The following is a 14,926-nucleotide window of genomic DNA, read 5'->3' as shown; positions in this document are numbered from 1 at the left end:
TAACTCCCACTGATGATGACCACCGTCCCTACAGCTAACTCCCACTGATTATGACCACCGTCCCTACAGCTAACTCCCACTGATTATGACCACCATTTGAAGACTAAAACACATTAGTAAACACCTAAGCTCAGTAATAACTCACCTGAACGTGTCTTAATGACCTAAAAAGCTCACCTGTTTGATAAGTAACCCGGCTTTCTTAAATTCCCGTTTCAGAACACAGGCTTTTGCTGACTGTCTTAACACATCGATGAGAGGTGGCTTTGGGAAATTGGCAACCAACGCTTGTAAGGCTTTTACACTCCAGCTGTATGCCTGAAATATAGAGTTAACATCAGTTGTATGCCTGAAATATAGTTAACATCAGTTGTATGCCTGCAATATAGAGTTAATATCAGTTGTATGCCTGCAATATAGAGTTAACATCAGTTGTATGCCTGAAATATAGTTAACATCAGTTGTATGTCTGCAATATAGTTAACATCAGTTGTATGCCTGCAATACAGAGTTAACATCAGTTGTGTGCCTGAAATATAGTTAACATCAGTTGTATGTCTGCAATATGGAGCTAACATCAGTTGTATGCCTGCAATATAGAGTAACATCAGTTGTATGTTAACCAGTTGTATGTCTGCAATATAGAGTTAACATCAGTTGTATGCCTGCAATATAGTTAACATCAGTTGTGTGCCTGAAATATAGTTAACGTCCAGTTGTATGCCTGCAATATGGAGCTAACATCAGTTGTGCCTGCAATATAGTTAACATCAGTTGTATGTCTGCAATATAGTTAACATCAGTTGTATGCCTGCAATACAGAGTTAACATCAGTTGTATGCCTGCAATACAGTTAACATCAGTTGTATTGCAATACAGAGTTAACATCAGTTGTGTGCCTGAAATATAGTTAACATCAGTTGTATGTCTGCAATATAGAGTTAACATCAGTTGTGTGCCTGAAATATAGTTAACGTCAGTTGTATGTGAAATATAGAGTTAACATCAGTTGTATGCCTGAAATATAGTTAACATCAGTTGTATGCCTGCAATATAGAGTTAATATCAGTTGTATGCCTACAATATAGAGTTAACATCAGTTGTATGCCTGAAATATAGTTAACATCAGTTGTATGTCTGCAATATAGTTAACATCAGTTGTATGCCTGCAATACAGAGTTAACATCAGTTGTGTGCCTGAAATATAGTTAACATCAGTTGTATGTCTGCAATATGGAGCTAACATCCAATGTAATTTGTATTTATGTAACCACACTAATATGAGGTGCTGTATGTAAGAAGGGCAGGTGTACAAGATGTATGGTAAGTTTTATAAGAAAAATTTAACGAGTACAAAACTCAAGCAGATGTGTAAGAATTCTCATTATTGTGGGTCTTATTTTACTGTTTAACTCACAGCTGGTCATTAATGTTTAAGTACGTTTTTCCGGTCTTTCAAACTGGGTCTAGCTACCACAGTCTGTTGGTGTCTGGCATTTTGTGTAAACGTTTCACTCCACTCAGCCTTGAGGACCTCCCCCCAGGGGGCCCACCCTCCTTGTGGATTTATTTTAACCCTTTCACCGCGTGTCACGCACTTGCCATTTTATTCTGGCTACTGTCAGACCATTTTATTCAGCTTAGAGTAACCTCCTGCTGTGAAAGGGTTAATATTTGAGACAATTCATAATTTTAAGGTTACTTTTTACTTTCATTACTTGAGTACAGGATACTGTACAGTAATTTATGAATAAGATACTTTTTTACTTCTACTTGAGTACATTGAACTTTAGATACTTTTACTTCTACTTGAGTAACATTTTGCCAATGTAACAATACATTTACTTAAGTAACAACGTCCAGTACTTTTTACAACTCTGAACATTAGATGATGATAGAGGGTGAAGAAATCCCCAAAAGAAACTTGCCTCTGCATAGTGTGACCTGAACATGGAAACTGTGCTGAATTAAACTAAAACCTTACAAGACTAAAAACAAATAAGCAGAGTAAAAAACACAGATAATAAATAGGATAGAATGTTCATCAAAAACCATTTCAATGTTGTTTTGTGGCACCATACAGTATACCTTTGGTTAAGACCTTACCTGTTCAAAGGTAATTACCCTGGTTGTTCATCAGGTCGAGCTATATTTTATATTACTTTGTTCCTGTATGCAATCATTGTTTAATATGTTAGATATATTAACTTAAAATATGTATGTATTAACTAAACCAGCCTATATTAGTTAGGTCAAATTGTTTCATAATTAGTGACACTGTATCAGCACTGTGTGGGTCACTGGTCCACCAGCTCAGCTAGTGAGTGCAGAGAGGCAGATGAGCCTGGCTGGTGAGACCATAAGAACACAAGAATGGAGGAAACTGCAGCAGGCCTATTGGTCCATACTGGACAGTCCCGTTTACACCCAACCCCTATTGCTCATATATCCAAGTGGTCCATGTGTGGTACAGTTGGTCTGGACTCATGACATATTTATATAGAGATAAGTGATGCATACTTTTGTACTGTTTAAGGTAAGGCTGAGGCTCTAGGGTTCAGGTTAATATAAGCTGTTTTCTGTATTTGATTTGTTCATTTACTCGACCTTTATAAATACATTAGCTAATTTTAGTATACTGATAAATTATGCAGTGTATGATTCTTCCTCAGTATGATGCATCTATTTTGAGTTAATCTGAGGCTTGTTAAGAACCTGGTGGAAATAATATAAGAGTTGTCATAGCATTTACCCTGCTTATTGTTGTGACCACTAGGGGCAGGGGTTTAAAACTATGCTTTCATGATCAAGCCTCACCTTTTACTTGACTAATGGCAAATTCTTGATAAAAAAGAGTGATGGCACAATAATGATAACAGATCAAATTCAAAGCTGGTGTAGAAGGTCGGCTTACCCCACGAAGGAGAGGACGTCTCCTCCCACTCTACCCGCTCCCCCCAGCACCAAAGAGAGATGGTAAGACACCCCCACCCCCCCCCCCACACCGGGAGAGGTGCTTACTACAAAGATCTCTGTGACTGGGGCACTCTACCAGGAGGTGTCAAACAGTCAATGGGACCAGGCAGTCATCACAATGGGGAAGGGGGTGCCCTCTCCGTTAAAAAACCGGCAGTCGGCCGCGTGTGACCAATACAGCAGCGGGCCAAAGATGTCTCCTGGCGGCGCAATAGTTCCTGACATCCCCAGGCACTCAATGCAGGGTGGATGTCACGGAACTTGTTTACTCCGACAGCATCCCACCTGCGCTGCCAACTGGAGCGGATGGCAGGTCTTATTACTGGCTTCATATCAGAGGCAGGTAGAGGGGAATGATGAGCCAAAGGGCAAAAAGCAGCTGTTTTTGCTATATAATCAGCACGCTCATTCACCTTCTCCCCCACATGGACCGGAACCCCCCAAAAAACTGTCTTTCCTGCCTCAACATTTGATGAGAAACAGCCACTGTAAAATATCTATAACTAAGGGATTTGGTGATGAGACACTAGCTGAGGCCTGAAGAGAACTACAAGAATTGCTAAAAACTGTAAAATCGTGATGTGGTTCTGCAAAAATTATCCTGAGGGCAAGTAAAATACCCGAAAGCTCTGCCATAAAAATAGATGGAATAGTGAGGAGACAACCGTCCTGACAGAAGTTGGTAAAGACTACTCCAACACCCACCCCTGCATCCAACATAAAGCCGTCAGTGTAAACAGTGATAGTCCCTCTGTGAGAGGAGACGCTTTAAAAAAAGAAAATAAACCACATAAGGAGGCAGTAAGTCCTTCCTTTCATTAAAATACTGACAAACTTGAAACTTCAGGGAGAATCAACAGAGCAGCACTAGAGAACAGCATGGGACATATCTGAACAGGAGGAACACAAAGCATACAGAACTCACAGCTTCCCTTACCCTGAAGTCAAAAGGTCACAGGAGGCTTGGATGCCGACTGTAGTGTGGGGACAAAGTTGCGTCAACTACACAAGTGTTGGTTACAGACTGAGGAAGGTGGTGGAGGCAAAACCAACACTGGACCTGATACTTAAACCATGAAGACATACATCAAAGAACTCACCTCTGCATAGTTTGACCTGAGCATGTAAAGTGTGGAGAATTCTGAGTAGAGAGAGGCGAGGTTGGGTGAGGCGCCTGCCAGCTGGAGTTGTTTCACCAACACCATGGCTTGGTTGTATGTGCGTTCTGCTTCCTCAAATCTACAGTACCCATTCTGTACATGCAGCAATCTGAAATATATAAATAAACTGTAATTATGGCCTGGCATATATTTAGATTTGCACAGTAATTATAAATACAACCAGAGCAGAAAAATCCAGAGTTACCCAAGCGGTTGGTCTTCCCACCCAAGCACCAACCAGACACCAAATGAACAACGATATTATAGAGCAATCCGACTGTGAGAAGGATTTAGGAGTAATGATAAGTGGGAATCTTAAACCAAGTAAACAATGTGTATTTGCTCGAAACAAAGCTAACAAAGTACTTGGGTTCATACAAGTAGTGTCCATTTGACACATCGCCATTTACTTGTTACGACTTCCGTGGAGTCATCAAGGATCCTCGTCTGTACTAGAGTGAGTTGATCATTTTTCTAGATTTGTGATTTTAGTCCCACTGAAGGATAAATCAGCCGAGTCTGTGGCTCATGCCCGAGTGATGAACCTCATATGTTCTCTTACTACTCCCAAGGTTCTTCTCTCCGACAACGGATTACAGTTCAAGAATCAACTTTCAGTACAAATACGTCGACAATACGACATCCAACAAAGTTTCATCGCAGCCTATCATCCACAGGCTAATTCCATAGCAACGCTCCCCATCTCCCTCACTGAGCCAGCTAACTCGTGTGCCAAAAAATGTATATTCCCCAGTTACATACAGTATGTCTGTGTATTCACATAATATTAAGATGTCTGCTGTATATTCATTTTGTATCAGTACCCCTGCAAGAGCAGTTTTATATGATTCTATGAATAAAGTATTAACAAAAGATGTATGTACTTTGTAACAATTAGTTTAGTCCTTGGGTCTGAAAAGGTGGGTAAAACCACAAAAACCAAAGGTGTAACTGCAATAGAAGCAAAGATATTGTGTATTTTATGGTAATGTCTTGAAAAATGGCCACCAGCAGGCAGATAAAGATTGTCTCCAATCTTTAAGAGATTCCTCATGGGTCCTAGTATCAGTGTACAGAGTATGATGCTTTAGGCAATAAGTGCACGACTTTTACTTTACCTATATACCTCACATTCAAGAGCTCACATCATTACTTACCTGTGACAACATTCAAGAGCCCACATCATTACATACCTGTGACAACATTCAAGAGCTCAAACCATTACATACCTGTGACAACATTCAAGAGCTCGTGTCATCTGCTGTGGTTGTGTGGAGTTGGCCAGAAGAGTTTGACAAGAGGTTAAGATGTTCTCTGCATCAGGGAGCCAACCAGCCTCTGCCAAGAATGCTGACACTGCCAACCCCTGCATTACTAAATTGTCGATTTGCTGAAAATAAAATAAAATGTTAATACAGTACCACTATCTAATCTAATCTAACCTAACCTAACCTAGCCTAGCCCCCCCCCCCCTACCCCCCAATGATGGAGACTTCAGTTTGGTCATGGTTAGGTTAACTTAATATTATGTTGGGTTAGGTTAGGTCAGGTTAAGTTACATAAGGTAAGTAGAGTTAGGTGCAGATCAGGTTAGGTTAGGTCAAAAATGGTTAGATTAAGTTATGTTAGGTTAGTATTAGGATAGGTTAGCATTAGGTTAGATTAGCTTAGCATTAGAGTGGTTAATCTTGAGATGAAACATATTAGGTGGCAGAATCATCACATCGCCATTCTGCATAATTTTTATGTTTTCAAACTGATGTGTGTTCCTTAACCTGTTTTTAATGTTGATTTCAGATATGACTTCAGTTTTCATCTATCACGCAAGGTTTACTGACACATGGAATCCTTGAGGTAAAGGTCAATGTTCAGTGTTGCATCAGCAGCTGTAGTGTTAAACCTCCTTGTTTTGCTCTACTTATATACTATTCCTGTTGTAAATACATCTTCTCGTGGATGTTTGAGCAATCCTAACGTATTCTGCTACATATGTGGGTGCTTTGTTGTGCATAAGCAACGACAAGAAATAATCGCATCCGTGAAAAATGCATATTGTGCCAACTTTGGGGTGAAAATAGGGGATTTAGATAAAGTATGTCGCATTGTGTTGAAGGTTTAAGACTGTGGAAATATGGTAAGAAAAATGCTATGCCATTTGGAGTCCCTGTGGTATGGCAGGGGCCTAGAAACCATGGTGATGACTGTTATTTTTGCTCTGTGAAGATAGAGGGAAAAATGCAAAAAAATAAACAAGGAATCATTTATCCCAAGAGTCCATCTGCCATGAGACCAGTGCCACATACGTAGTCCTGAGGTTCCAGTCCCCATTCCGTCAGATGTGTCGCAGTCAGTGTCATCAGAATCTGACCGTGATTCATCGTCAGGTAACGGAAGTGATGTTTATCAACATGAAGATATTAGTGATGTACCGGAGGTGTTTACCCACAGTGAACTTATCGATCTGGTTAGGGATTTGAATTTACCAAAGGAGTCTGCTGAACTTTTAGAATCTAGGTTGAAATCAAAGAAGTTATTGACCAAAGGGACATATTTTTCATGGTATAGGCAACGTGGACAAGAACTAGTTCATTTTTTTCAGAGGAAGGCTCTTTGGTTTATTGTAATAATGTGTCTGCTTTAATTAATTATTTTAGCATTACCTATACAACTACTGAATGGAGGTTGTACCTCCCTGTTTAGTAGCTGCATACTACCAATATGACCACCAATCTGAAGAATCGATGAACCAGTGTGAGAAAGAAGCATGGAATAGTTTCAAGAATGTTGTGTATAGTTTTTAGGCAATATAAAGGATCTAAACTATCAAAACATTGTTGAAGGTAAGTTGAATACCTTTAAAAACAAGGGTTGCAATATGAGTGTAAAAGTGCATTTCTTACATTCCCATCTTGAATATTTTCCTGAAAATTTAGGTACAGTAGTTTAAGTGAAGAGCAAGGTGAAAGATTTCACCAGGACATTAAGGAAATGGAAAAGAGGTATCAAGGAAGGTGGAATGTGAACATGATGGCAGACTACTGCTGGAGAGAGACTGTGCCAGTGAACAGATTGACAGAAAGTTGATAAAAATTAAGTTTCACTCATCCTAGAAGCCCAATATTATGTTCATTCATGGTCATATAATGTATATCATTTATTTCTGTATTTGCAGGTAATAGCCTTAATGACAATAATCTTTAGGTTTAGTTAACTTTGAAGCCTACTGAATTGTCTTATTTGTATTATCTCGTCATATTTGTATGTGCATAAGTTATATTATCTTGTCATATTGGTAATAAGTGTGATGTGCTAGAGAAAAACAAAGTTTATTTTTGAAATCCTTGATAAAAAAACGAATCAGAATCACATCTCAGTTTTAAAGCATCAATCATCTTTTCTTAAAATGCAGACCGGTGAATCCTTCAGAGAACATCACCCAAATGTGATAAGAAAAAAATAGGAACAAAACACAGGGTAACCCTACACTCACTCACCTGCTGGTCTAATGCTGAGTCTTGACTGCACCTTTCAACATAAGCTTGAGATAATATTGATGAGATTTTACTGCCATGACCCCCTAGAGCTTGGTCCATCAATGCCTGAGAGATAGAGAGGTGGATGTTTATTAGGTAAAGTTGTCATTACAGCTTACACTGATTTAGCTGGTAACTGTATAAAGTATAGTATTTACAGAATATAAGGACTGAAGGTGTACAGTTTAGTTTGTGGATACTGTACTGTACTGTACTGTATAGTGTGTATACTGTACTATACAGTACTATACTATACTATACTATACTATACTATACTATACTGTACTGTGCTGTACAGTACTGTACTGTATTGTACTGTACTCTACTGTGCTGTGCTGTACTGTACTGTACTGTACTGTACTCTACTGTACTGTACTCTACTGTACTGTACTCTACTGTGCTGTACTGTACTCTACTGTGCTGTACTGTACTGTACTCTACTGTACTGTACCTGAAAACAGTGGTGTAGTAAGTGCCTCTTGTCCACCACCTTGAGCATCCGTGTGAGAACGTCCAGGCTGCACAACTCCCCCCGCAGCTTGGCCAGGCAGCCATATTTATAAAGCTGTAAAGATAACATACAATTACTACAGTACTCGCCAGGCAACACTTTACATAGCATACTGTATACATGTTTATATTTACTGTACTGTACTGTGGTTAGGTTAGGTGTGTGTATCATCAGGCCCTGGTGATGGATCTTTAGTGAGTGAGAGGACAGTTTTCATTTCTTACATTGAGAACATAAAATTGTATGTCTGGCCACGTCCCACTCCAAAATCCAGGGCTCGTGTCTCCTCTACCCTACACACCCATTATACTCTGAGGATCGAGCTGCTATAGAAGACACCCGTGCAACTTCTTGAGGGGGGGGGGGGCAACTGGGCAGCCATCATTAGCCCTGAGAACTGTGGGAGGAGAATTAGATGAAAACTTGCCTGCTATTTTCTGCACTCGTTTCCATGCCTGGGACAAAGAAGATTTTTCGTTTAGAATGTAAACCTAAGAAGAAAAGGACTGGTGACGTGCGTAGTACTTTAACACTCGACAAGCTTGGGCTCTGGCCTGTTAGGTTAGGTTAGAGTTGGTGATTTAGTGGTGAAATAGGTTAGTGTGTTTGATATGACTGCCTCTACACAGCAGCCAGGCAAGTTAATAAACATATACTGTATGTGTTTATCTTTCTGCTATCCTATACAGTAATTATATCGACAGATATAGGCAGTAACTAGATATAGACAGTAACTTGATAGACAGTAACCAGATAAAGACAGTATCCATAGTCAGTAACCAGACATCAAAGAAGGATAGGATGAAGTAAGGGTGGTGGATAGTGAAGCACTAGAAGGAGTAAGCATAATTTTACCTGACCACATCAAAACAAATTACAGTAATAAACAGCCTATTATATGAAGTGTCTCTGGGTTACACATTTACCACTTTAAAAATACAGTAGTTTTGTAGTTACTTGCTGTAGCTGTATTTGTGTTCAATTATTAGTTTTTGGTGATACTACAGCATGTGGTCTACAAGATATTTTTAGTTTAACCTGTCCTGACCTAATCTGATTCACCCTGACAAAACCTGATCTACCCTACCTTTACCTGACCTGATCTAACCTAACCTAACTTGACCTAATCTTTCCTGACCTAACCTGACCTGACATAACCTAACCTAATGAGATTTGAGCCAACATGACCTACCTAGCCAGACCTGTGCTAACCTGACCTGACATAACCTGACTTAACCTAACCTGACCTAACCTAAGTTTCTATATTTATTATTATCTACAGTATACAGTACAGTACAGAACAGAACAGTACAGTACACTACAGCACTGTACACTAAAGAACACTACATAATAATATAATGGATACCCCTCGGGCCACCTAAGTGTGAATTTAAGGTGTAGAAGCTGTCACCAACACAACAACCACACCCTGAGTTAACAAGCTGCATGAACCAGTGTCAAGGAATAGTCCGAGAAGACCGGACAACTCTCCAACTGCACTGGCTAACCATTACCCCGGAATATGATCAACAAATCAATTAACATCCAGGTCCCCAATTACTGCTGGGTAGACAGAGGCAAATGGCGTAAAGAAACTTGCCCATAGTTTCACCCTGCCCGGGGATCGAACCCGGGTCCACTCGCTTGCGAGGTGAGGATGCTGACGATTACAGCACAGGTAACAACAGTACAATCACTACACTACAGTACAGTAAAGCCTCGAATAACGACGTTAATGTGTCCTCCAATATTGCAGTGTAAGGTGAATCGTCTTATTGCGCATCATTAATTACCATTAAAATAAAGCAATAATAATGAGATGCGTTCCCAAGTGTGACCTTTTCATATCTTTTGTGTGGCCTTTTACCCTCTTTTCCCCCAAAAAACAATACAATTAAAGAAAAGTGCAAACTATATTCTTTAAATAATGTTTCTGAATGCACGTTATACAATATAAATGAATAATAATATGGTCACACAAGAGATGGGACGCCATTGTTTTCGTTTGTGTTTACAGCCGGGAGTCCGGGACGATAGTTCTACACGAGAAAATGAAGAAAATAAGACCCTGGTTGTAGCTGTAGTAAAATTACTGTAAAAAAATTAATATACTGTACATGTTTTAACTAATGTTATTTAATGTTAATAAATGGAACAATAGAAGTAGCTAACTACTAATGGTAAAGAAAAAAAAAAGAGATGGATTGGGAACGCCAACATATACGTGCGCGTTTAAGGACACTGTACCGCGTTTATTACTGAATATGTATTTGATTGAATTAATCTTTATATATATGCGAAATGATCAATACAATTCATAAATAATACGTAGAATATAAAAACACACAAGAGGATAAGAGACGGAATTGTTGCCAGTGTTTACACCCATAATGTCAGTTTTCCTCCTGAAACTGAAGAAAATCAGACCCTGGTTGTTGTTGTACTAAAATTAATGTAAAAAATGATGCATGTTTTAATTAATATTATGTAATGTACAGTAGAAGTAACCACTGATATTAAAGAAAAAGTGACCGATAGTGGAACGCCAATGTATACTCAAGGAAACATAGTAATTTATCTTAAGAATACAGTGGTCCCTCGGTTAACGAACGCTTTGGTTAACGAATTACCTGACATAAGATTCTTCAATTCGGTTAACGAACAAAAAATCAATTAAAGAAATTCTTACCAAAACATGTCAACATGTTTTGGCTTGCTCATCGGCTGGTAGGTCAGTCCGCCAATACAGTCATCTGTTCTCAGCTTACATTTGTTTCCATCGGAGTAAATATCAAGAAAGTTGTGCTATTCAATATTTTTCCAAGTTTTATATTAAAATTATTAGTCATTTTAACATTTATTTAACATATTGATAATATATGCAGTACAGTGATCCCTCGGTTACCGAAATTTAGGTTAACATATTACCTTCCATAAGATTCTGGCATATTTACGGTAAATAATTAATTTCGTCGTGTAAAAAGCACATACACTAGAGACATCATTTTAGTCTCACATGATCAGTTTTTCACCGTGTTTTACCCCACAATTTCCCTCATCTTTCATTCCCTGCCACTACAGGTGATTTATGATTGTAGGTAAAGAAAAACTCAAATTAAAACAGTCTATCGGTTTTATTACTATCACCCAAAGAACATCTGGAAAAAATGAATGAAATCGAACATCCCCTTCTGGTGTTAGCCATTTCCTCCAGTACTATCATTTAAACTAGCAAATGATGCTCACATATGAAAACTACATAGTTAGGACAACATTTTGATACCAAGAAAACTGTTCTTGCTGTAACTGTCTACGAGCTGTCACCTCTTCAACTTTTTACCAATTTTTTCGGAAGCCACGACCCAGCGTGTCTGAAGTCTTAGGGTGAATCATTAATAATATCATTACCACATAAATAATACAACAGGTACTCCCCGACTTACGACTGGGTTAGGGACCGACATCCAGTTCATAAGTCGAAATGGTCGTAAGTCGGAAATGCTTAAATAGCACAGAAAATCTAAAATGGGGGGGGGTCTCATTTTCTTCTCAGCACCACAAAACACTCACTTTTAAACTTGCCAGCCATTTTAAAGTGAATTACAGATGAAAATTTTGTCTGTGTACTGACTTTGGGAACTCAAAAATACATAATTTGACCACATTTTGGTACAACTGAGGCGGTCGTAAGTGCGGGTGGACGTAAGTCTGAGTAATACGACTGGTCTTTTGGCATACATAAACAGATAGGTTAAGTAGGCTTGCCTTACAACTGCCACCATCACGGAAATGTGTACCGAGGATGAAAACATTGGAGGGAAAACCAAAAATAAAGAAAGTTGCAATTCCTCCAGCCATTTACTTCTGATCATGAGTTAAGAAGCAAGTTTACTTCCATAAAAAATTATCCTAAAGTGGCTCTTTCCCGTGAGTCTGGTGTCAGAAGTATTACCCAAACTGTTCTATAGTTGGTGTTTCCGAGTGAATTCAACCGAGGCATTAATGTCCGTGTATCGTTCCTGTTCGGGTGAAGATGGTGCCGTCGTTGGGTGGCACCGAACATGTTTATTTACCGGCACAGGTTAAACTGGGGAGGGGGGGTTGGGGGGGAACTAAAAACACAAAAACCACAATTCCTCCGCCCCCAACTGAGTCGCTCTTAAGGTATAAGGAATCAAATGAGGTTCAAATATATGGGGTATTTTTGTTAGGTAGCTGGTTAACACAGACACCTTGTTGTACACTGTTGATACCATTAAAATATTACCAGTACTACTACAGTATTTTGGTGAGGTAACTTAACATTTATATATGTGGAGAATTTGCATGTTCAACTAATATGGATCTGAGTTGAGCAATGTATTTTTCCAATGGCTTTCCACAAAAGTTATTTCCGACAAAAATCAATATTAAAGTTAAAATAAAACACATTAAAACTCACTGGAAAAACATATTGCTCAACTGAAAAACCAACTAACCTAACCTAACCTAACCTAACCTAACCTAAACTGAATATATTGGTATTGTTCCATTTTAAACCATTATACAGCGGAAGGTTTTGACTTAAAAATTAATAACCTCGTTGATAGCAATTCTTCTCAACCCTACTTGTCACAATTGAATAATAAGCAATAAACTGGATGCCTTTGGCTGTATATTGGTTGAAAATGCAACAATAAGTGCAATTATCCCATATAACTTAACCAAGGTTGTCAATAAGTAGAATGGTATTATAAATCACCAACAATCTAAATAAAAACATTAAAAACCCTCAACCATCAACAATAAAATAAATTAAGAATAAAATCCAAGAAATAAAAAAATAAAAAAATAAACACCAAGAACAATACAATAAAACTATGAGTAAAAGTTATAAAAAGAGACAATATTACTAACCTTATATAACACATCAAACTGTACAGAAGGAGGGAAGATCTTTAATTCATGGCTGATATTCTTATAATGTAGAACCACCACATTTAAGGCCGTGTTATAGAGAGTCCCAGGGAACCACTTGAGTATTGAGGCAGAGGCCATTAATCTCTCTAACACAACGAAGACTTAATTAAACCTTATTATAGTTCCTTCTTCTCTATCTCTCTCTCTCCTTCTCTCTCAATGTCTCTAACTCTTACAGCTGATCAATGTCAACAAGGAAGAGACATCTGGTGCTCACTACACGAACTTCTACAACAACTCCGACTCCTTGATACCGAATCCCTTTAGATCCCTTTCTCTCAACCGCTCTCTTCCATTTCCCTGCCATAGATCAAACCTTTTTTTTTCCTTTATTACCTATTTAACCCCATTCCCCCAACCCTTCCCCCCCCTCCCATCTTCCTACCCCCACTCCAGTTGACCTTCCTCCTCCTCTGAAACCCTATATTGAAACACTCTTCGAGACTTTCTTCACTGAAATCTCTTTTGTCATCCCGGATATTGAGTCATTGAAACATCGATACTTTATTTTTTTTCCAAATCCCAGTGTCAAATTCCCATTAACGACACCGAACCCTCAAACCCAGACATCACCACCGAACCCTCAAACCCAGACATCACCACCGAACCCTCAAACCCAGACATCACCACCGAATCCCAACATTGTCACTGAACCCTCAACACCGAACTCCAGTACGAAACCATTACCTCGACTACGAATCCCAAACTCGTCCACGAATCCCACTACTGAATTGAATTGAATTGAAATAGTTTATTTCGCCAGAAGAACACAGATACAGAGTGGATAATAATAACAATATTAACATGGTTGAGCCAGTTGAGAACCTGAGCTCTCTTGTAGGCACCTGATATATACTATACATTTATCTCAAGGAAGTATTATGTAATATTTAGTAACATCTGGATTAGTACAATAGCATGGTACACACACACACACACACACACAACAGCTTCACAGACGCACACAACAGCTTCACAGACACACATAACAGCTTCACTCACACACAACAGCTTCACAGACGCACGGCGGGGAGGGAACCTTCAGGTGATATCCAGAGTGAGAGCAGTGGCTGATTCTCTCTTTGTTGGGAGGGGGTTCTTTGGGGCCTTGGTGGAGCTGGTACAGAGTGGGGGGAGGACATCCACTTACCCGAGTCCCTCACAAGTGTTTTATGACTGAACGTCACATATTTCCCTTGCTTCTTTAAACGTGTCCATTTGCAGTTGGCGGACTTTAGTCGTAACTGGGCATAGGTCCTCGTTGACGAAGATAGTAGTGCCTTTCAGCTTACTACGCTGGTGGAAGACTTTATCACTGACACTGACTTCGGTAAGTTTAAAATGGTCTTTCAGCAGGTGTGAAATTTTGTGCCTGGATGACTCCCAGTTCTCGTGGGGATCTTCGGGGACTCCGACAAACAGGAGGTTGTTTTACCACACTATGTCGTCCACATAATCCACCCGACCCGCTGTTATCAACTGTTCCGTCTCGAGCTTAGAGTTCTCCTCGCTAAGCTGTTGAACTCGGGTCTTGAGTGTTCGGTTCTTCTCAGCATCAACATTCAACTTTGCTGTTAAGTCTCTTATTTCCCTTTGTGAGAATTCCAAGCTTGTTACAACTTCATTCAGCTTGGTAGTGTGACGGAGGCCAGCTTCCTCTAGTTTCCCGATGGTCTCCTTATTAACGAGAGCCGTTGGACTCCAATTATCACATCAGCAGCTGTTGGTTCTTGAGCTTTACATTTGTGATACTAGCAGCCAGTTTAGACATATCGGAGGTAGTGAGA

The 14,926-nt window shown here is 39.3% G+C and overlaps 1 protein-coding gene across 1 annotated transcript in view; it reads right to left on the bottom strand.

Annotated features, from left to right (window-relative positions):
• LOC121879692 (amyloid protein-binding protein 2-like) overlaps positions 1 to 13,347 on the bottom strand; it is a 29,655-nt gene extending 16,308 nt beyond the window's left edge. The window contains exons 1-6 of the mRNA XM_042386422.1: positions 13,077 to 13,347; positions 8,121 to 8,234; positions 7,631 to 7,735; positions 5,366 to 5,526; positions 4,077 to 4,245; positions 178 to 318 (exon numbers count right to left, since the gene is read on the bottom strand). Of these exons, the coding sequence (XP_042242356.1) occupies positions 178 to 318; positions 4,077 to 4,245; positions 5,366 to 5,526; positions 7,631 to 7,735; positions 8,121 to 8,234; positions 13,077 to 13,217 (831 nt within the window). The 5' untranslated portion in view covers positions 13,218 to 13,347. The remainder of the gene's footprint in view (positions 1 to 177; positions 319 to 4,076; positions 4,246 to 5,365; positions 5,527 to 7,630; positions 7,736 to 8,120; positions 8,235 to 13,076) is intronic.
• Positions 13,348 to 14,926: the final 1,579 nt, after the last annotated feature.

The sequence above is a fragment of the Homarus americanus genome, unplaced genomic scaffold, assembly GCF_018991925.1.
Source record: "Homarus americanus isolate GMGI-L3 unplaced genomic scaffold, GMGI_Hamer_2.0 scaffold42643, whole genome shotgun sequence".
Taxonomy (NCBI): domain Eukaryota; kingdom Metazoa; phylum Arthropoda; class Malacostraca; order Decapoda; family Nephropidae; genus Homarus; species Homarus americanus.
This window is presented reverse-complemented; position numbering and strand designations above follow the sequence as displayed.